This window comes from Oncorhynchus nerka, linkage group LG28, assembly GCF_034236695.1.
Source record: "Oncorhynchus nerka isolate Pitt River linkage group LG28, Oner_Uvic_2.0, whole genome shotgun sequence".
Classification (NCBI taxonomy): Eukaryota; Metazoa; Chordata; class Actinopteri; order Salmoniformes; family Salmonidae; genus Oncorhynchus; species Oncorhynchus nerka.
Window position 1 is genome coordinate 69,734,692 of NC_088423.1, and position 23,186 is coordinate 69,757,877.

The 23,186-nt window shown below is 45.6% G+C and overlaps 1 protein-coding gene across 9 annotated transcripts; it reads left to right on the forward strand.

Annotated features, from left to right (window-relative positions):
* The first annotated feature begins 2,709 nt into the window (after nucleotides 1–2,709).
* Nucleotides 2,710–22,269, forward strand: LOC115113618 (protein mono-ADP-ribosyltransferase PARP6). 9 transcript variants are annotated; one of them, XM_029641448.2, is made up of 24 exons: nucleotides 2,714–2,984; nucleotides 4,425–4,562; nucleotides 4,979–5,056; nucleotides 5,649–5,743; nucleotides 5,936–5,996; nucleotides 6,110–6,200; nucleotides 6,323–6,389; nucleotides 9,316–9,465; nucleotides 10,222–10,372; nucleotides 13,236–13,367; nucleotides 13,757–13,852; nucleotides 14,046–14,138; nucleotides 14,244–14,369; nucleotides 14,537–14,602; nucleotides 14,781–14,848; nucleotides 15,570–15,618; nucleotides 15,739–15,851; nucleotides 17,353–17,425; nucleotides 18,878–18,947; nucleotides 19,639–19,733; nucleotides 19,827–19,890; nucleotides 20,010–20,094; nucleotides 20,208–20,342; nucleotides 21,196–22,269. In XM_029641448.2, exons 2-23 carry the CDS (start codon nucleotides 4,560–4,562, stop codon nucleotides 20,308–20,310), a joined length of 1,929 nt encoding a protein of 642 aa, XP_029497308.1. In that variant the 5' UTR covers nucleotides 2,714–2,984; nucleotides 4,425–4,559; the 3' UTR covers nucleotides 20,311–20,342; nucleotides 21,196–22,269. The 9 variants fall into 9 exon arrangements, with proteins under 9 accessions (XP_064869129.1, XP_064869131.1, XP_064869130.1 ...); XM_029641449.2 differs by having other exon boundaries at nucleotides 21,205–22,269; XM_065013060.1 differs by having other exon boundaries at nucleotides 22,193–22,269.
* Nucleotides 22,270–23,186: the final 917 nt, after the last annotated feature.

A 23,186-nucleotide genomic window follows, 5' to 3' on the forward strand; every position in this document is an offset into this window, starting at 1 on the left:
TCTGCTCTGCTCCCTCAGACCAATGGACACCTGCCCAGGTGAGGGACATTCCCTCCAACCCAATCACCTGGCAAAGCCCCCACCTGTCACAGGGCATTATCGTCTCACACACCACAGCCATGAGGTACAGTGAGATAGCCCTCACCCTGGTGAAATCCTCAGCCAAATCCTATAGATGTATAGATATTAGATGAGAGCTGTTATGATATATTCGTATTTTGATTTGTGAAAATATATGTTGTCTGACTATGATGATTGTTTACTTACATATAATGTCAAATCTTCAAGTTTTTATAATTTTTGAATGAAGTGATTATATATTTTTTAAAGACCTAGAACAGCAGTATTCACTGCAGAACTATCTATTCTATGTCTATGGCAAGTCTCCCCTGTATGCATGGAGCTAGAGCCATCCTCTGAGAAGGTATGTACACTTGTCCTGTATAATTATTTCTATTGAAATGGTCATGCACTGTGCAGTAGAACTTAGTAGATCAAATGATTATGGCATGCTCCCCCACCATAGGCTCTTGAAGTACAGTGCATTCGTGAAGTATTCAGACCCTTTCCTTCTTTCAATATTTTGTTACGTTACTGCCTTGGATTAAATAAAAAATGTCTTCATCAATCTACACACAATATCCCATGATGACAAAGATAAAACAGGTTTTTAAAAATGTTTGCAAATGTGTTAAAAATAAAAAAACAGCAATACCTTATTTACATAAGTATTCAGACTCTTTGCTATGATACTTGAAATTGAGCTCCGGTGCATCTTGTTTCCATTGATCATCCTTGAGATGTTTTATACAACTTGATTGGAGTCCACCTGTGGGAAATTAAATTGATTGGACTTGATTTGGAAAGGCACACACATGTCTATATAAGGTCCCGCAGTTGACAGTGTATGTCAGAGCAAAAACCAAGCCATGAGGTCGAAGGAATTGTCCATAGAGTGCCGAGACAGGATTGTGTCGAGGTACAGATCTGGGGAAGGGTGCCCAAAATTGTCTGCAGAATTGAAGTTCCCCAAGAAAACAGTGGCCTCAATCATTCTTAAATGAAAGAAGTTCGGAACCACCGAGACTCTTCCTAGAGCTGGGTTCCCGGCCAAACTGAGCAATTGGAGGAGAAGGGCCTTGGTCAGGGAGGTGACCAAAAACTCTGACAGAACACCAGAGTTCCTCTGTGGAGATGGGAGAACCTTCCAGAAGGACAACCATCTCTGCAGCACTCCACCAATCAGGCCTTTATGGTAGAGTGGCCAGACGGAAGCCACTGACTCCTCAGTAAAAGGCACTTGACAGCCCAAAAAAAGGCACATGACAGCCCAGCTTCAAGTTTGTCAAAAGGCACCTAAAGGAATCTCAGACCATGGGAAACAAGATTCTCTGGTCTGAGGAAACCAAGATTGAACTATTTGACCTGAATGCCAAGCATCACGTCTGGAGGACGGTGTTGGCAACATGGTGGTGGCAACATCATGCTGTGGAGATGTTTTTCAGCAGCAGGGACTGGGAGACTAGTCAGGATCGAGGGAAAGATGAACAGAGCAAAGTACAGAGAGATCCTTGATGAAAACCTGCTCCAGAGCGCTCAGGACCTCAGACTGGGACGAAGGTTCACCTTCCAACAGGACAACGACACTAAGCACACAGCCAAGACAACGGAGGAGTGGCTTCGGAAGTCTCTGAATGTCCTATAGTGGCCCAGCCAGAGCCCAGACTTGAACCCGATCTAACATCTCTGGAGAGACCTGAAAATAGCTGTACAGCAACGCTCCCCATCCAACCTGTCAGAGGTTGAGATAAAAAATATAAAAAATAATGGGTCTGAATACTTATGTTGAATACTTAAACTTGCAAAAATCTCTGAAACCTGTTTTTGCTTTGTCATTATGGGGTGTTGTGTGTAGATTAGTGAGATTATTTTGTTTAATCCATTTTAGAATAAGGCTGTAATGTAACAAAATGTGGAAAAAGTCAAGGGGCCTGAATACTTTCTGAATGCACTGTATGTCCTATATTTGTCTTCAGGCAGAAAATCTTAACAAGGGTCACTGCACTTTGGGATTCCTGCCATATCACATCAGCAAAGAGACAGCACTCCTTACTAAGAGTGGACACACAGCAGAGCCAGAGCCTAATCTGTCCGTTATATTGGTCAGTACTTACCACGACACAGGGAGCTAACCAGGCTAAACACTGATTAAGACCGTTGCACAGAGGCTAATTGCCATTGTCTCAGACGCTGACTCAGCCACTGTACGATTTCCTAAACAATATGCAGCTCTATAATTGCTATACACACTGCAATACATTAAATACTGTTCCGTTGCTTCTACATTTCATGAGTTAATTGGAATGTGTTTTGTTCCTGAGGATTCACTTTATATATATTTTTTAATTTCATCTTTTAGAAAAGGCGATTTGTGAGCGTAACAGACAGAACGGTCCTAAAATAGTATCAGACAATAGACATGCACTTCTTTCTCAAAAAGTGATTGCTCTGGCAGAGACACAGGCACAGACTTAGAAACAGACTCAGAAACACACAGTCATCACAGCACTAACAGGACTGCCATGTTCCTCCATTTTCCTCTCGCCCTTCTCCCCCTTAGCAGAAACACAGTCAGCTGCAAGTCACATGACCAGCTGCTAGCTCCAACTGAGCATGCTCAGGCCCCTCAGTGTTGTCAGGCAAAAAATAAGACGGCAGTATGAGTCGAGATCTGCAATAGATAAACACAGACATAGAGCAGCCACCGGGAAGCAGAGAGGCTGATGCTGACAGGAAGCGAGAGGGAGGCAGCCATTTTGGCATTTACAATTCTCACTGCTGTTTTTTAAATCATTTTATTTTCATTTTTCATTCAGGGGGGACATAGCAAGGATATAAAAGCAGGTGTTCCCTTTAAGAGGGAAAGGATCAGGACCAAGGACAGCATCCTCCATCTCCATCCTCCATCTCCAGCTCCTGTATAGGTAAGCGTGTCAGCCGGAGGAGAGGTGGGGGAGGGGGAAAGCTGCATGCCTCTGCGTGTGTATAATTCTCATTGAGGGGATGAGGGGAGGGCGTCAGTTTGCATCTCTATCTGTATGTGAGATGACAGAGAGAGGCGAGAGGGGGTCGGGACATGGCAATGCAGGCGGGAGAGGACAGGAGGAGGAAGGGGGGTGATAATGGTGAGTGGGTTTGGGGGGGGGGGGGGGGCTTTCCAAAAGAGGATCATGAACATCCAGGAAATATGGAAAACCATTAATAGCAATAGGACGCATGATAAATACACTATAGTTGAAGTGGAATGTGGTCTCGCTAGAGGCAGTTTCTGGTGAAACAAAATGGAGATGAGGTCGCTGAACTGAGTAAGCACAGAAGAAGAAGGGAGAGAGACAGAGAGAGACAAAGTGTTTCTTCATTTTTACTGACTCATACGTATCTGGCAGAGGAGGCATTGTTGGATTTGTCGTTGACTCTAACAGCCACAGGCTGTGTATGTGTTGTGAGGTTATTAGCGGGTTCTGTGCCAACAACCTGTATTCAACTATGAGCATCGTACAGTAGACAGGAGTCCATTACCATTATGTATTGCCCTCAGTGCATGTTGTGTTTAGCTTAGGGGACACAATGTCTGATGTGTTTACATCTGAATGTAAAGATACGGCAGCTGGAATATGTGGAGTGAAGTACGGTATAATCTGGAACACGATTGTGTTTTTGTTGGGAGCTGTTAGGGATATATCATAGATTCAGTTTGTCTATCTAGCACAGTGATCTCATCCTCTGAGGACATTGTGAGGTCTGAGAGCTTAATGACTGATTATGATTGCTCTGTTGAAATATCACCATTTTAGGATGCTGAGAAAATGTCAAAAATGCCCTGAGAGAAATATATCCCTCCCTGGCTTTAACTCCTAATTTGGCCAGGTAAATCTTTTGCACAATTTCAATGATTGTTCCTAACAAAGACGATTCATAAACTTGAGAGTGCAGGTAATACAATGAAGTGATTTCATCAAATGGACGGCCCTTTCCTTACCTTTTGCGCACAGATTGAAAAGGTTAGATGAAGATTCTGTTGAATATTCAGATGACCTAAACATAAAATTGTGCACAAAGCACAAACACGTAAAGCCTCTCTCTCCCACACACTCTCCGTCTTCACTGTGAGTAATGGGAGGGTGACAGACGGCAGAAGTGGCTGTTGCTAGGATACATGGCACGGTGGAGTGCAGATGATTGAAGGAAAAAGGGAAAAGGAGGCCACCATTAGGAAGTGGCAATGCGGAAAACGTCATTGCATCACTGTTTAGTAAGTTGTGTTTATTAAAGGTAGATGCTTCGTAAAAAAAAATGCTGAAATAAGAGACATTACTGTAAGATTATTGTTCTTGTTCCTCCTGTCTCTCGTGCCAAATGGTTAGGTACCACGGTTTGAGAGGAAGTCCGAGTGACCGGGCCAGACTTCAACCTCAGTCCCTCCACCTACATGGAGCTCAGCTGTTATGGATGGGAGAAGCCTAACCCAGTCTGAGAAACCCCTATGAACAACAGACCCAATGGTGAGACAACTCGTATAACACCATATCCAATGGTAATATCATAGACGTAGTACTGTAGTCTCTGTTTATCATCAGGCTGCAGTTATCATAATAGATACAGTCAGAATGTCTGATGTGTGTAGATCTCTAATAGATATACAAGACGTGATGCCTTGCTGTCAATAACTACTAAGCCAAACAATAACATAATAGTGAATCGTCGTACATGTTTTACAAATAAATGTATTGAATATCTGTGGCTTATTTCATGTCTAGTTGTACTTTGTTTACTCCGTCCATCCCTTTGACGTGACATAAAAAGCTTTATTTTGAAGTCTTTGAAGAACTGGCAGCTAAATGGACAGAGAGAGAGAAAGGATGGGAGATGGAGCGATAATAACTAGAATGGCGTTTCACATCTGTCTGTATGCCTGCAGGACATCAAAGGCCAGTCCTGGACTGATGAGGAATCAGATGGGGAGAATGAGTCGGAGCAGTTCCTCTATGGGATCCAGGTACCCAGGCTGTCATGACATCCTCCCAGGCCTCCTGTCCCTCCCAGAGGGCAAACCGGACAAAATGTCATAATGACATCATTTCAACCAGTTTTGCCCGCTAGGCTCTTTGGTCCAATACAATCAGAATCATCACTTGGGGTCTTCAGAACTCCCCGTAGTGGTCCTCAGAAACTGCTATCTTATTACATCAAATCCTATGTGACATACACAATATGTTCATCTTTCAATCAGCTTTTTACAAAAAGTTATCTCTGAAGGCTCGGTTTGAAAGTACTGTAAATTCAGTCTGGTTTTAAAAGCCTATTCTCCATTGGATTCAGACCATCGACCAAGAGATGAGAGCCTGTTTGTCGGCACTGATATATGTGTGTGATAACGAGACAGATAGAAGATCGAACTAGAGATAGAGAGACACACCGATACAGTCCTGTGAGACAGCAGCACTGGAGACTGGCCCTGTACCTTGTCTAATACTACAGTCATTTCATACATGAGTATCGGAGCTAGCTCATATTACTGTAAATGGAGGCTACAGCAGCATCTCCATGGATAATTCAGTGGTCTGACCTGTGCCCCTCCCGGCCTGTAGGGGAGCTGTGCTGCTGACCTGTACCGACACCCCCAACTGGATGCAGACATCGAGGCAGTGAAGGACATCTATACCGACAGTGCTGTCTCTGTCAGGTACTACAGTACACACACAGTCGCCACAGCCAAATCTGGAAACCAAGACCACTGACTGTTATTATCATGATCAGTAAATACGTTGCTCCAGACAACATCAGACCCACTGAGATATCAAGTTTCTTAGCATGGAAAAGCTGATCAGTTTATGTGATTATTAAATCTGTATGTTTGCTATTCTTCTTCTTTCAGAGAGTATGGAACCATTGATGATGTGGACATTGACCTTCAGATTAACATCAGTTTCTTGGATGTGAGTTTTCATTTTATTTTCTATGGGCATTCCAGTATTACAATTCATCATGGTAGACAGTGTATGTGTATATCATATGTGTGTGTGTGTGTTTGTGTATGTGTTTGTTCTAGGAGGAGGTGGCAACAGCCTGGAAGGTCATCCGAACAGAGCCCATCATTCTGAGACTGCGCTTCTCTCTCTCGCAGTACCTAGATGGACCGGGTGAGCAGAGCCCCAGTGACTGTGTGTGTGTGTGCGCATGCGTTTGCCTGCCTGTGTTTGTGTAATCAGAGCTGAGTTCTTCACTCCTATGTGTTGCATAATAATGAGTCATCTATTCTCAGAACCGTCAGTGGAGGTGTTCCAGCCCTCCAATAAAGAGGGCTTCAGCCTGGGCCTGCAGCTCAAGAAGTGAGTCCTACTCGAGTCACATGCCACTCAGCACGATTCTTCACATTCTGGTTCAGAGAGGCAATCCACGGGTCCTACGCTAATTTCACAAGATTTCCACCATTTTCAATGACACCTATACAACTTCTACTATCTATGCAAAAGTATGTGGACGCCCCTTCAGCCACACCCATTGCTGACAGGTGTATAAAATCGAGCACACCGCCATGCAATCTCCATAGACAAACATTGACAGTAGAATGGCCTTACTGAAGTGCTCAGTGACATTCAATTGTCTGCCCTAGAGAGCTGCCCTGGTCAGCTGTAACTGCTGTTATTGTGCAGTGGAAATGTCTAAGAGCAACAGTGGCTCAGCCGCAAAGTGGTAGGCCACAGAATGGGACCACAGAACGGAACCGCTGAGTGCTGAAGCGCGTAGTGCGTAAAAATTGTCTGTCCTCGTTTGCAACACTCAGTATTTGAGTTCCAAAATGCCTCTGGAAGCAATGTCAGCACAAGAACTGTTCGTCAGGAGTTTCATGAAATGGGTTTCCATGGCCAAGCAGACGCAAACAAGTCTAAGATCACCATGCGCAATTACAATTGTCGACTGGAGTGGTGTAAAGCTCGCCACCATTGGACTCTGGAGCAGTGGAAACGTGTTCTCTGGAATGATGAATCACACTTCACCATCTGGCAGTCCGACGAACAAATCTGTGTTTGGCGGATGCCAGGAGAGCCCTACCTACCCGAATGCACAGGGCCAAATGTAAAGTTTGAAGGAGGAGGAATAATGGTCTGGGGCTGTTTTTCAGGGTTCGGGTTAGGCCCCTTAGTTCCAATGAAGGGAAATCTTAACGCTACAGCATCCACAATTCTGTGCTTCCAATTTTGTGGCAACACTTTGGGGAAGGCCCTTTCCTGTTTCAGCATGGCAATGCGCCTGTGCCCAAAGCGAGGTCAATACAGAAATGGTTTGTCTAGATCGGCGTGGAAGACTGACCTCAACCCCACCGAATACCTTTGGGATGAATTGGAGCACCGATTGCGAGCCAGGCATTATCGCCCAATATCAGTGCCCGATCTCACTAATTCTCAATGTGGTTGAATGGAAGCAAGTCCCCTCAGCAATGTTCCAACAAGACTGTAGGCTGTTATAGCAGAAAGGGAGTGACCAACTCCATACTAATGCCCATGATTTTGGAATGAGATGTTCGACGAGTAGGTGTCCACATACTTTTGGTCATTTAGTGTACAGTGCCTTGCGAAAGTATTCGGCCCCCTTGAACTTTGCGACCTTTTGCCACATTTCAGGCTTCAAACATAAAGATATAAAACTGTTATAACTATTTTTTTGTGAAGAATCAACAACAAGTGGGACACAATCATGAAGTGGAACGACATTTATTGGATATTTCTAACTTTTTTAACAAATCAAAAACTGAAAAATTGGGCGTGCAAAATTATTCAGCCCCCTTAAGTTAATACTTTGTAGCGCCACCTTTTGCTGCGATTACAGCTGTAAGTTGCTTGGGGTATGTCTCTATCAGTTTTGCACTTTGAGAGACTGACATTTTTTCCCATTCCTCCTTGCAAAACAGCTCGAGCTCAGTGAGGTTGGATGGAGAGAATTTGTGAACAGCAGTTTTCAGTTCTTTCCACAGATTCTCGATTGGATTCAGGTCTGGACTTTGACTTGGCCATTCTAACACCTGGATATGTTTATTTTTGAACCATTCCATTGTAGATTTTGCTTTATGTTTTGGATCATTGTCTTGTTGGAAGACAAATCTCCGTCCCAGTCTCAGGTCTTTTGCAGACTCCATCAGGTTTTCTTCCAGAATGGTCCTGTATTTGGCTGAAGAAAAGCAGGCCCAAACCATGATGCTGCCACCACCATGTTTGACAGTGGGAATGGTGTGTTCAGGGTGTTCAGGGCGCTGTGTTGCTTTTACGCCAAACATAACGTTTTGCATTGTTGCCAAAAAGTTCCATTTTGGTTTCATCTGACCAGAGCACCTTCTTCCACATGTTTGGTGTGTCTCCCAGGTGGCTTGTGGCAAACTTTAAACAACACTTTTTATGGATATCTTTAAGAAATGGCTTTCTTCTTGCCACTCTTCCATAAAGGCCAGATTTGTGCAATATACGACTGATTGTTGTCCTATGGACAGAGTCTCCCACCTCAGCTGTAGATCTCTGCAGTTCATCCAGAGTGATCATGGGCCTCTTGGCTGCATCTCTGATCAGTCTTCTCCTTGTATGAGCTGAAAGTTTAGAGGGACGGCCAGGTCTTGGTAGATTTGCAGTGGTCTGATACTCCTTCCATTTCAATATTATCGCTTGCACAGTGCTCCTTGGGATGTTTAAAGCTTGGGAAATCTTTTTGTATCCAAATCCGGCTTTAAACTTCTTCACAACAGTATCTCGGACCTGCCTGGTGTGTTCCTTGTTCTTCATGATGCTCTCTGTGCTTTTAACGGACCTCTGAGACTATCACAGTGCAGGTGCATTTATACGGAGACTTGATTACACACAGGTGGATTGTATTTATTATCATTAGTCATTTAGGTCAACATTGGATCATTCAGAGATCCTCACTGAACTTCTGGAGAGAGTTTGCTGCACTGAAAGTAAAGGGGTTGAATAATTTTGCACGCCCAATTTTTCAGTTTTTGATTTGTTAAAAAAGTTTGAAATATCCAATAAATGTCGTTCCACTTCATGATTGTGTCCCACTTGTTGTTGATTCTTCACAAAAAAATACAGTTTTATATCTTTATGTTTGAAGCCTGAAATGTGGCAAAAGGTCGCAAAGTTCAAGGGGGCCGAATACTTTCGCAAGGCACTGTATATTATGTACCCTAAATGTCCAGTAGAGTCAATGACATCTGCTAATTTCGTCCGAATTCAGTGATTGTGACTGGTTGTGCTGTCTGCCCTGTAGGATCCTGAGTACGTTCACGTCCCAACAGTGGAAGCACCTCAGTAATGAGTTCCTGAAGGCCCAGCAGGAGAAGAGACACAGCTGGTTCAAGGCCGGGGGAACCATTAAGAAGTTCCGCGCAGGACTCAGCATCTTCTCTCCCATCCCCAAGTATGGCTCCTATTACAGCTTCTAGTACTGACCCGGATACTATTATAGCTTCACATTCACTATCCTGGTCAGATTTCATCATCACTGTCATCTCAGTAGTCAATGGGTATGTTTACATCCATTCAATAAAACTATTCTTGTGAATACTCTGATTTAATGTAATGTTTAGATTAAAACGTTGACATGGTTTGCAAGAAGAACAATTTCGCTTACAATCCTCTATACATGGACAGGCTTCCTGATGGAACAATGTAGAAAATTGGCAATCAAAGTTAACGTTTTATCACCGGGGACCATGTTATTTTTGGGAAGCCTATTTGAGTTTGGACATATAACGTTTGGGTGTGTAAACTATTTGAAAGACATTTTCCCGAACTCACTTCCCTCGAGGGAGCTCACGCGCAGATCAAATACAACACAGGCACTCCAATAAAGGTGTTTACATGTCCTAGGTTGCTAGAAAATGGAGGTGTTTTTAACTGGGTTATGCTTTTACTTTGCTTGACCTTACGCAGATTAAGATAATCAGAGTAAGGTGGTTACATGACTAGTGCCAAACTAGTATTTGTCATAATTAGCTTAATATCAAATTATTAGTGTGCATGTAAACATATACACTAATTAGTTTCTCTGAACTTTCGTGTTTGTATAATTTTCTTCCATAGGTCTCTGAATGACTGTCTGTATGTGTATGTGCTGTATACTTCCAGGTCTATCCATTAATGGTCTCTGGGTTGTGTGTCTGTGTGTTCCCAGGTCCCCCAGCTTCCCTCTGATCCAGGACACGGTTCTGAAGGGGAAGCTGAGTGTTCCAGAGCTGAGGGTGACCCGGCTCATGAATCGCTCCATCTCCTGCACCATGAAGAACCCCAAGGGGGAGCTGTTCAGCTACCCCCCCAACAGCCAGGTCGGAGGTCACCTCCCCTCACCACCACCATCACACACCCCTCTCCTGACTGGCCCTCTTACCCCTATACACATCAGCACAGACAACACAATATTGATTTATTTTTGATTTATTACGTTGATTTGGACCACAATAACATACATCTCAGAAGTGAGTTGTGATGCGTTGTACCAGATTTAGCTAACAGCTAACTTACATCTGCAGTCCCCGGGAAGGTGAACATATAAACATGGAAACATTGTATGCAAAAGGACAACATACATGCGTCAGACATGTTCAAAACAGCAGTCAGGACATACAGACACGTTTCAAAACAGGGGTCAAGACAATACACGTAAAAGTCATTCCACATATTGTTGTTGGACCTGAGTTGTAAAAACACAAATCACACTGCGTGCACAATTATTAGGCAAATTGTATTCCTCAGGATAAATGTTATTGTTGAACAGACAGAATGCTCTCAGTCAATCCAAAATGTTATTGAACCTCCAACCTGAACGTTTAACAAAGGAAAAGTGAGTTTTGTCTTTCTCAGGGAATTATATGTGTGCACAATCATTAGGCAACTAATTTACAAAAATAATTTCTCCCAATTCACTTGTTTATTCTCAATTTTTAGAGTAAGTGTAACAAATAAGTAACAGAAAATGGCAATTAAATAACATTTTGGGCCTCTCAAAAATATCCAGTGACCAATATAGCCACCGTTCCATCCATGGAGTCTGTCAGATTCTTGATCTCCCAAATTCTGTTCAAAGAGGTGTATTGTCTACCCTCACTGTAAATCTCAAGTTTGAGAAGTTCTCAATAGGATTTAAGTCAGGTGAGGAAGGGGACCAGATCATTATTTGGGCATCTATGAGGCCCTTGCTGGCTAGCCAAGCAGTGGAGTACATGGATGCATGTGATGGAGCATTGTCCTGTATAAAGGTCATGGCCTTCCTGAATGCTGAGGACTTCTTCCTGTACCACTGCTTGAAGAAAGAATGTTCCAGAAACTGGCAGTAGGTTTAGGAGGTGAGTTTCAGTCCATCTTCAACCCAAAAAGGTCCAACTACCTCATCCTTAATGATAGCAGCCCATACCAGTACCCCTCCTCCACCTTGCTGGCGCCTGACTCAAAGTGGTGGCCTGTGTCCATTACTGATCCAGCCACGGGCCCATCCATCTGGACCATCAAGAGTCACTCTCATTTCATCTGTCCATAAAACCAGAGAAAAATCTGTCTTCAGGTGTTTCTTTGCCCAATCTTGACGCTTCAACTTGTGAATCTTATTCAGTGGTGGTGGTGTTTCAGCCTTCTTGACCTTGGCCATGTCTCTGAGCACTTGACACCTTGTACTTCTGGTAGGTTGCAGTTCTGGAATATGGTGGCACTGGAGGATAATGGGTTCCTGGTAGCTTGACTTTTAATTCTTCTCAGCTCTGGAATATGGTGGCACTGAAGGCTAATAGCTTGACTTTTAATTCTTCTCAGCTCTGGAATATGGTGGCACTGGAGGATAATGGGTTCCTGGTAGCTTGACTTTTAATTCTTCTCAGCTCTGGAATATGGTGTCACTGGAGGATAATGGGTTCCTGATAGCTTGACTTTTAATTCTTCTCAGCTCTGGAATATGGTGGCACTGAAGGCTAATGGGTTCCTGGTAGCTTGACGTTTAATTCTTCTCAGTTCTGGAATATGGTGGCACTGGAGGATAATGGGTTCCTGGTAGCTTGATGTTTAATTCTTCTCAGTTCTGGAATATGGTGCCACTGGAGGATAATGGGTTCCTGTGGTGCCACTGGGGGATAATGGGTCCCTGGTAGCTTGACGTTGAATTCTTCTCAGTTCTGGAATATGGTGGCACTGGAGGATAATGGGTTCCTGGTAGCTTGACGTTTAATTCTTCTCAGTTCTGGAATATGGTGGCACTGGAGGATAATGGGTTCCTGGTAGCTTGATGTTTAATTCTTCTCAGTTCTGGAATATGGTGGCACTGGAGGATAATGGGTTCCTGGTAGCTTGACGTTGAATTCTTCTCAGTTCTGAAATATGGTGGCACTGGGGGATAATGGGTTCCTGGTAGCTTGATGTTTAATTCTTCTCAGTTCTGGAATATGGTGGCACTGGAGGATAATGGGTTCCTGGTAGCTTGACGTTTAATTCTTCTCAGCTCTGGAATATGGTGGCACTGGAGGATAATGGGTTCCTGGTAGCTTGATGTTTAATTCTTCTCAAGTCTTTTGCTGTTCATTTGTTCTTTTCAGTCTCAGTTACATCTCTTTTTTGTTCCATTTTACCTGAGGTAATGAAGCTGCCTAGTAATTATACCTTGATATAAGGTGTTATTCACTTTCGCCACACCCTCCCTCATTACACAAATACATATCACCTGAAAATGATTCCATCCAATAAGCATTCGAGTTTATATGGTTCGGAGCTGGAAAATGTGCTTAGAAATAATGATAAGATAAGAATACTCACTTGCCTAATAATTGTGCACGCAGTGTATTGCACAGAGCCCAATTATTGCACCTCATGAAATTGCACATGTGTGTTTTGATGGGTATTCTATTGCATTAAAAACGTCACTGTGAGCGTACAGCTAGCTAGAACAGTCAAACACAATACATCATCCATATCAGAAAGTGCATGAATTCAGAGCAATACTCGTAACAAGCAACTATTTCCCCATTCTATTATCTACACTATCTAATTGTTTTCTCGCTTTGAACTACCTGACAACTTTGACTGTACCCCTCCCCCAACCAACACACCTACAGTACTGTACCTACCTTCCTTCCTGAGCCTCTCCCTACCCATACCTGACCACGGCTGGCGCCGTGTCCCATAATGCTTTGTCTTCACTGTACCCATCAGACTGTGGCTGTCCCGGCGGCCAGGGCCCCAGCGCAGATTACCACGAGGCAGCTGATTGAATTGTTTTTCTCATCCCAGGCGGGCGGCCACTGCAAGAACATCCCTACCTTGGAGTATGGCTTCTTAGTACAGGTAGATAAGACCTCAAGGACATAGCTAGGGCCCTAAACAGGCTTTTAGTTCACTCTGAACGTCCTTCCAAAACAACTCCAAAGCACAAACACTGATAGGACTATCAAGGGTCAATCACACGTACAGGAGTTAGAGGACACAGTGTGTGCTTAAAGAAGGGCTCCACCTCTGTTTGTTTGATTCACGAAAGTTGAAACGAGGAAGTGTTTTATCTTTATATTTAATGTGCCCGTGTATGATGGGTTTGTTTCAACCCTGGTTAAAGTGACAGACTACAGCGTTGATAAGAGGCCCAGTCAGCTGATGATGCCATCATAGGATAGTGATATATGGTGCTGGAGGAGAGGAGGGAGTGATTGGCAGGAAAACCACGTTTTGTCTCCCGACAGATAATGAAATACTCGGAGCAGAGGATCCCTACTCTCAATGAGTACTGTGTGGTCTGTGACGAGCAGCACGTCTTTCAGAACGGATCCATGTTGAAGGTAGACCACTTTTTTTTTAAACATTCAGTGTGAAGTGAACGTTAAAATGTAAACGTTTCAATTCAGTTATGAGCAAGTTTCTTTGTTTCACTCAGATTGATGTTTGTTTGTGTACGTGTGTGTACCACTTGCCCTGTATGTGTGTGTGTGTGTTTGTGTGTGTGTGTGTGTGTGTTTGTGTGTGGGTGCGCAGCCAGCTGTGTGCACTAGAGAGCTGTGTGTGTTCTCCTTCTACACTCTGGGTGTGATGTCAGGAGCAGCAGAGGAGGTGGCCACTGGAGCAGAGGTGACTGCCTGACTAACAACACACACACTTTCTCTATCCCCCTGTCTGGTCTGTCTGTCCCTGTCTATGTGGTGATAACTGATGGGCTTTCATGCTGATCCCTAGGTGGTGGATCTGCTGGTGGCTATGTGTCGGGCTGCTCTGGAGTCTCCTCGTAAAAGCATCATCTTTGAACCCTACCCGTCTGTGGTCGACCCCAACGACCCCAAGACTCTGGCCTTCAACCCAAAGGTTACCCACTGTTGCTATGGTTACACACCACGATACATGTTGTCTGGTATATGTGATAACATTCTGAAACATTATGGGTTGGGTTGTAGGTATTAATCCCATGGTTTTCTCTCTCCCTGTCCTTCTGACGCCTGTCTCTGTGGCTCCATCTTGCTCCCTGGTCACAGAAGAAGAACTATGAGAGATTGCAAAAAGCACTGGACAGTGTCATGTCCATCCGCGAGATGACCCAGGTACTGAGGCTGGGGGAGGCTGGGATGAAGGAAGGGCAGTCCTGTGCTGGACTTGGGCTGTAAAAAAGAGACTATATATGTGTTGTTGCGTTGAGTCGTCTCCTTGTCATATTTAGATCTGGTAGTCTAATGACGAAAGGATAGTGGGGTGTGACATAATGAAAGCTGTCTTTTCCAGGGCTCATATCTGGAGATTAAGAAACAGATGGACAAACTGGACCCCCTGGCTCACCCTCTACTGCAGTGGTAGGTAGAAGGTCTCTGCTTACACCTCCTGCAATCTAAACCTCCAACCTTGTTCTGCCACTTTCACTAACCTGTTTTTCTTCTCCCCGTCCTGTCCCATCCTCTCTCCTCCCTCTCTCTCTCTCCCTCTCCCTCTCTCTCTCTCCCTCTCCCTCTCCCTCTCTCTCTCTCTCTCTCTCCCTCTCTCCTCTCTCTCTCCCTCTCCCTCTCTCCCTCTCCCTCTCTCCTCTCTCTCTCCCTCTCTCCTCCCTCTCCCTCTCTCTCTCTCTCTCCCTCTCTCCTCCCTATCCCATCCTATCTCCTCCCTATCCCATCCTCTCTCCTCCCTCTCTCTCTCTCCCTCTCTCCTCCCTTTCCCATCGTCTCTCCTCCCTAACCCATCCTCTCTCCTCCCTGTCCCATCCTCTCTCCTCCCTCTCTCTCTCTCCCTCTCTCCTCCCTATCCCATCCTCTCTCCTCCCTGTCCCATCCTCTCTCCTCCCTGTCCCATCCTCTCTCCTCCCTCTCTCCCTCTCTCCTCCCTGTCCCATCCTCTCTCCTCCCTCTCTCTCTCCCTCTCTCCTCCCTATCCCATCCTCTCTCCTCCCTCTCTCCCTCTCTCCTCCCTGTCCCATCCTCTCTCCTCCCTCTCTCTCTCCCTCTCTCCTCCCTATCCCATCCTCTCTCCTCCCTGTCCCATCCTCTCTCCTCCCTCTCTCTCTCTCCCTCTCTCCCTCTCTAGGATCATATCCAGTAACCGATCCCATATCGTCAAGCTGCCTCTGAGCAGGGTATGAATAACACAGATCTCTGGTCTGTCTGCTCTTCCTCGTAACTGTTGCCGTGTGTTCTCCACTACATGATTCTCTATTCTCTCTCTCCTTCCCTCCGTCTCTCTCTCTGTCCTATAGCAACTGAAGTTCATGCACACATCCCACCAGTTCCTATTACTCAGCAGCCCGCCTGCCAAGGAGGCACGCTTTCGCACGGCCAAGAAGCTCTACGGCAGCACCTTTGCCTTCCAGTGAGTCCCCTCTCTCTCCCCTAAGGGTGCCACTCCCCTGAAGTGGTCCCATATACAGTGTATGGCAGCACCAACCTCCCCTTAACCATAGACTCCCACATACAGAATAGGTACTATGTTTTATTAAGTTTGAGATAACTTTATTCGTAAATTGTACACAAAGTCCAACCGAAATGTATCCCATCCCCTCCCAAAGACACTCAAACATACAGGTTGGAGAGGTTGGAGCAGGGGGTTGCCACACTGGGTGCCCGTGGAGCAGTTGTTGTGGGTGGTTAAGTGCCTTGCTCAAGGGTACAATGGCAGGCAACGCATTTAGGATTAGATACCCGCATCCTCCGGTTGCCAGCTCACTTCCACACCGATTTTCATTTTCCCGTCAGACCCAGGATTCAAACTGGTAACCCTCCGGTTGCTGGGTCGCCTCTCTAACTTCTAGGCTACCTGCCGCCCGGTCTTATAGACAGAGACAACACATAATATAGTCCCACATAGCTGGTAGTTACAGCATCCACCAGCTGACGGCACAGTGAGCAGACACCACACCCTGTTTTCCCAGCAGTACTGGGTCCCTGATGCAGAGACATCAGTGTGAGCGACAGACAGAGTCAGACAGCCATGCCGAAAGGCAAATCAAATCAAATCAAATTTTATTTGTCACATACACATGGTTAGCAGATGTTAATGCGAGTGTAGCGAAATGCTTGTGCTTCTAGTTCCGACAATGCAGTAATAACCAACTAGTAATCTCGCTAACAATTCCAAAACTACTACCTTATAGACACATGTGTAAGGGGATAAAGAATATGTACATAAAGATATATGAGTGAGGTGATGTGAGTGAGGTGATGGTACAGAGGCACAAAGCAGAAGCACGCATGGGACCATCTCAAAGCAATCAGAACTGTCTCCGTCCCTCAGGGAGCTAGCTGAATTCAATTCAACAACCACTCCTCTTGAACATTGTCTCTGCTAAGAATAACAGCATGGCTACCCTGTTTCACCCCTGGGGGTTTATTTGAGGACAATAAGAGATGAGAGACGGTACAGTTTGATGTATTCCCACTGAGACGTCTATTCACGTAACATCCTGCTGTTGAAATGAGAAGGAGGGGGGATGTAATATCAGGAGATTTCTGAGCTGTTCTTGTGCTTTAGGTCCTCGGCCATCCTGCTGTTTTTAGCAAACAAACACGACAAGTTTAGAAAATGTGAGAAAATAGAATTACTATCTCATACAATCAGCCAAAAACACAGTGGAAACAGACTTATTGCATTGCCAATACGATGTAGATATCTCACGGGCATGAATGCTTTACTCGAGGTACAGTATAACAATCTGTCCATAAATGGTGGGCATGCAAACGTGGAAATAATTCTGTTTTGAACGATCTCTGCACAGCGTTGTTGGAGCCTTTAGAAAGCACTGGCCCTGTTTGAGGAAGAAGTGTTCAGTATTCACAGCTCTCCTTATCTCTCTCTCTCCCTGCACCTGCTCTAGTGGTTCCCATATAGAGAACTGGCACTCCGTTCTGAGAAATGGACTAGTCAATGCCTCTTATACCAAACTGCAGGTATGTAGATCCAGCAGTTGGCTGAACTAAGACGCATCCTCCCTTGGACAGAGCCTGTCTGTCCTCCTCACACACAGTGCAGGTTGGCTGTCCAGCTGATCCATTTTGACAGTAACGGATGCCAGGTTTCTCTCTCATTGTATTGCCAGGCCCACCGGTAATTTTCCCCTGGCATATGTCGAGCACTTCCTGTTTCCTGCTCTGACAGCAGTGGACGCCACGCCTCTTCCTGTCCTGATAGAGAGGCGGAGGGGCTGTGTTGTCTGCTGGGGGGCTGGGGGTTACCAGTCGGCCTGGCTGGAGGCGTGGCTGCCTGGGTAGACCACTAAGAGCACTGAGTAGACTAGGTCAGAGGTTGCGACTGCTGCCCCGCCCCATGTCTGTTTCGCTATGAGGATCCACAGAGTGGGTGAGTGGGTGAGGGATCCAAAGAAGGTTAGTAACGGTCATCACCTATACTGTTTCTCTTATTTACCTCTATGCTGATCCTAATGATGTACGGTATATGGCTGAACCTCCTGGTAGTCCAAGACCCTGTACAAGACATTAAACCACATGCATGACAATCTATTTTGATGTCTATAGACTCTTAGGTTCATAATGTATGCACCTTTGAAACACGCCATCTCGCTCCTTCCTGTTATTATATTATGCCGTATGACCGGGAGAAGTCAGCAGGGTGTTTGTTGTCAGTGAGTGGTTTATTATGAGCATATTACAGTATTAGAACCTTTGTTGTTAGATCTTTGAAGACTCGTCTTTTATCCCCTTGTTCTGCATCCCTCGCGCTCCCTCTCCCTCCTCCTCACCTTGAGCGTTTGTTTGTTCATTCTCTCACCCCTTCAGCTTGCACAGCAAATCTCATTGTGTCTCTGTCTCCTAGCCCTCGTTCTGTTTTCCAAACTCAGAAGGGATTCTTCTTTCTCCATCCAGTTCACCCTCCACTCTCACAAAGTATTTCTGTGGGTGTCACCTCTCCACTGGAGCTGGAACCTCCTCTGCTCTGCCATGGATGTCCATCAAACATTCCCCGTCTTCTTCATCCTCTTCCTCCTCATCCTCACCTTGTTCTGTCGCCGTGCGTTCTGATGCAGCTCCACGTCCTTATGGATGATTTACATGAATGTTCAACACAAGACTTCAACATGGACGTTTGTTACCTCACCTCAACATCTTATGAGGTCTCAGTGGGTAGTGGAACAGGAGACTATGGGGTCCAACAATAGTCAATGTATTGCACTTTAGGCAGGTGTCTTTTTCTATTGCACTTCACCTGGTGGTGTCTCTCTTGTGTGTGTGTGTGTGTGTGTGTGTGTGTGTGTGTGTGTGTGTGTGTGTGTGTGTGTGTGTGTGTGTGTGTGTGTGTGAGCGTGTGTGTGTGTGTGTGTGTGTGAGCGTGTGTGTGTGTGGTGGGCTCTCAGTGATTCTTCCCCTTGCTCTTTTCAACGCAAGCTGCATGGTGCAGCCTATGGAAAGGGTATCTATCTCAGCCCCATCTCCAGCATTTCCTTTGGATACTCAGGTAGGAAGCCAAGGCCTGCTCCCTCTCTCTCTCTCTCTCTCTCTCTCTCTCTCTCTATCTCTGTCTCTCTCTCTCTCTCTCTCTATCTCTGTCTCTCTCTCTCTCTCTCTCTCTCTCTCTCTCTCTCTCTCTCTCTCTCTCTCTCTCTCTGTCTCTATCTCTGTCTCTCTCTGTCTCTCTCTCTCTCTCTCTCTCTCTCTCTCTCTCTCTGTCTCTCTGTCTCTGTCTTTTTCTCTGTCTCTCTCATCCCTCGTCCTTCAAACTGTTGGTTGTGTCTGCTCTGTTCAGCTGACTTGTCTCTGACTTGTGTCTGCTCTGGTACAGTCCATCTTCATCTTTGGGTTGGGTTCACCTACCTGTGCTGTCCCTGCACTACATTGTCCTGTGTGTCCACTGTGGGGCTGCTGGTCTGGTCTGTATGTGTCTGGCTCTGTGCATTGCATATCACACCGTGCTGTGATCATGTAGTCATCTGATATCATCTAGTTTTGTGTGCATGTGTGTCTAGGTCTAACTGGGTAAGCAAGCAGCCATCTTTAAGTAAGGTTGAGCAATACCCTGACCCTATGCCATCCTCACCTGTTGTTCCATCAACAGAACTCAACGTATTGTCAGCTGTTGACATGTTCTCAGCATCCTGTACAGCTCTGACCAGCTTTGCGTTTGTTCCCATCCGTGTGTGTGTGTTCAGGGATGGGTAAAGGACAGCACCGCATGCCCACCAAAGATGAGCTGGTGCAGCGTTACAACCGAATGAATACCGTTCCACAGGTGCAGTGTCTGATGGTGAGAGACTCATACGCGTAGGACTTACAACCATTTGCCCTGTTGATACGTGTCCGGGCCTGACATCATGCTCTGTGTTGACTGCCTCCACAGAGCCGTCCTATCCAGTCAAGGTTTCTCCAGAGCCGGAATCTAAACTGCATTGCCCTTTGTGAAGGTAAATACTGTACCACATGAAATGTGTAGACGAGCTGTGTCAATTTGAGCCCTTGTTCTTGGTCGTGTTGTGGTGTGTTTTGTTAACCCCTTCCATGTCTCGCTGTCTGCCTGTCTCAGTGATCACGTCCAAGGACCTGCAGAAGCACGGCAACATCTGGGTGTGTCCTGTGTCCGACCACGTTTGCACGCGCTTCTTCTTCGTGTGAGTAACACGACTCTTATCGTTCCCCTAGAAATCGAGGTGACGCACAGCAAGACAGGCAGCTAACAGACGCATCGCTTCATCCGATGTGACCGGTCACCTCTGTGTTGCAGGTACGAGGACGGCCAGGTGGGAGATGCCAACATCAACACCCAGGAGCCCAAGGTGCAGAAGGAGATCATGCGTGTGATCGGCACTCAGATCTACTCCAGCTAATGGAGGCTCCCCGGGGGCCCTTGGAGGAACAGGTCTGTACTGAAGATATGAATACAGACAGCCATTTGGGAGACACAAACTCCAGACCAGATGAGGGAGGTTGATGATCTTTACGCCTCATATCTACAGTCTCGTTCCCTTTCCTCACTTTATATTCCACTGCTTTCTGTTCTCACTGTGTAGCAGTTCCTCCTTTGTGCTCCAGTGAGCCACACCCGTGGGCTAGATAGTGCTGGAGAACACAGGGATGAATGAAGGAAACCTTAGCTGGACTGGTTTGCCACACACACACACACACACACACCCGCACTCTGAGCTGAAGCGCACGAACACACTCACTTCCCTTTCAGCCTTCTGGTATCTCATTTCCTCCTGAGCCACTGTCAAGTCTCATCCACTCTCTTTTATCAGCTGCAAATGTGAGAATCCTTTGGACTGTGTATCTATATTCATCACTTCTCATTGTGGATATCTAGAAGAAGAAGAACGAGTCATGTTTAGTTTATTACACCCCCCTGTGGGTGTTGAATGGTGGATCTACATGCATGTAGAAGTGTGTTATTTTATTGTGTTTGTTGTAGGCATTATCTCAGTGATCCGTTTATTTCCTATTCTTTGACTAATGACATAAATTAACGGGCCAAGATGCAATTATCTCCCGGGTCAAAGCAGTGTTGTGGGTCAGTTTGTCTTCAGATAGCACAGACAGAGGGACCTCAAGCCCTCTGGTTGAGTAACATGATCGTATGTTGCACAGGAGAATCCATCACGGGCTAATATCGTTACCAGTCTGTCAGGAGAGACTAGTCACAGACAGACACAGCCACAGCCTGCTCCCTCTGTCGACTAAAGCCCTTTCTTGTCTTCTCCTGACGTTTCATTTAGGGAAATTAGACCGGAGAGTCTAAATGATGACAGAGAGAATACTGGTGCCCCCTAGACTGCTGAATCTGAGAGAGCATGATGCAAAACCCATAGCAACACTCTTCTTCGAAAAAGCACACTGACAAGAGGAGCTGTTCTGCCATGGCCATAGACTTATCTTTGTGACTTGATCCATAAAGTACAGTCCATCCCACTCTGAGAGACTAGGGCAGTGACCCCAGGTGAATCCATGCCCTACAGCACACTATCCCTCCCTACTCAGAGATATAATACATGGAGTTATTATATGTCTATGGCCCTACCAACAGGACACTGGATGTTGTTGTGCTTTACTTACATATTTACGGTTTACCTTGGGGAACGGCAACCCTGTGTATAATTTACCCTGTTTATCAATTAGCTGTATGTATGTGTGGGTTATTCGTCATTTCTGTACAATCGTACATTATACTGGACATTGCACTTATTCAACATTTGCCTAGCCCAGAAATGTATGTTCCCTGTCTCTCTGTTCTCTCTCTCTCTCTCTCTCTCTCTCTCTCAGACTGTCTCAAGGTCTACCTGTCTAGTGTGTAGAAAGACAGGGAACCACAGAAAGATTTATATTTGGAGTAAAAGTCAACTAAACTACTAAATGTCCCATATGGTGAAATGTCTTCACTAGGACATGCATACTGAACATGACTTGGCAATAGGTGCTGGGGACAAATGCAGAGCGTGGTTGGTGTTGAACAACAACAACAAGAGTGTATTGTAAATGTAAATATGGACCAGAGAAGGAGAAATGTACTGTTGGGAGAGAAATGACTCTTATCTGCACAAGTCAAGTATTGTTTGTCGAGATGAAAAGACTGGGGGAAACACCTTACCCAGCCTTCACTATCCAGTGCTCCTTCTGGCTGCGGTGTGTAGGGCCCGTTGACAGCTGATACCTATTGTCCCCCCATTAAGAGTGACTGTATTCAGAGCCCTATCTGTTCTTGTCCCTCTCTGTCAGTGGTGTGTTCCCGATGGTGACGACGATGGAAAGATATGATGAAAGGAATGAATAAAGATTTTGCACAATTTTAATAATTGCCTCCTTTTCTTTCCGTAATGCTTCGAGAGTCGTTGATTTGCGTGGTGGAGCGGAAAGGGTGTTGTTACCGTACGACGTTACATGACAATATGCACCGGTGTCTCGTAGACTGCAGGGGGCGTCCTCGCTCCGTGTGACTAACCCAGACGTGATTACTGTCCACCATTCCAACTGTTGTAGCAGTGTGTCTCACGACTGTGAGGATCAATGGCAGTTTTATTAAACATCTAACTTCATCAATGAAAAATCACATTTATAGGCTAAAGCCACTCCGGTGTACAGGTGCATCGTGGTGAAGCCAGTAATTGTGGGATTTGGTCAGGCGAATGCATTAACAAGAGACCTGTTTGTTGTGCGTGGTGTTGGTAGGTAGGTGCTCATATGATGTCAGCAGGGAGCACTTTTCCCTCATAGAGAGGGGTTGTTAAGACCTGTTCTCCAGCCAAATTCCCACTCTGACTCTCTAAATCTGACCGTAGACACAGACTGAGCCCCGCGCTGCCACTCCACTACAAAACTCTAAAATGATGGGGTTTTTGGCACCAAAATGGCTACTGCGTCTCACAAGTGGTGAATGTGGAGAGAGAGAACATTGAAGTACTACAGTGAAGTACTTACAGACCCTTGAAAGGCACTTAATGTGTGTATTTGCGGGCACAGTAATTGAGCCCCTCCCTTTCATATTGACCCATTTGACAGGCGCTGTGTTCGGGGCCTTGTGTTTGAGTGAAATGTCTTCATTTCTGTGACTGGCAGATGATGTGTATGGTTCCCATGCTGCTGTGATCTTACACATGCTGCGTCACGTTGGACACATGCCCTGGGTTTGGCTCGTCCCGTCAGCAGTAAGGCCAGTTGGCTGTTAGCTCAGAGCCCAGAGTGTGACTGTGCTGGCCTGCTGTAATACAACAAC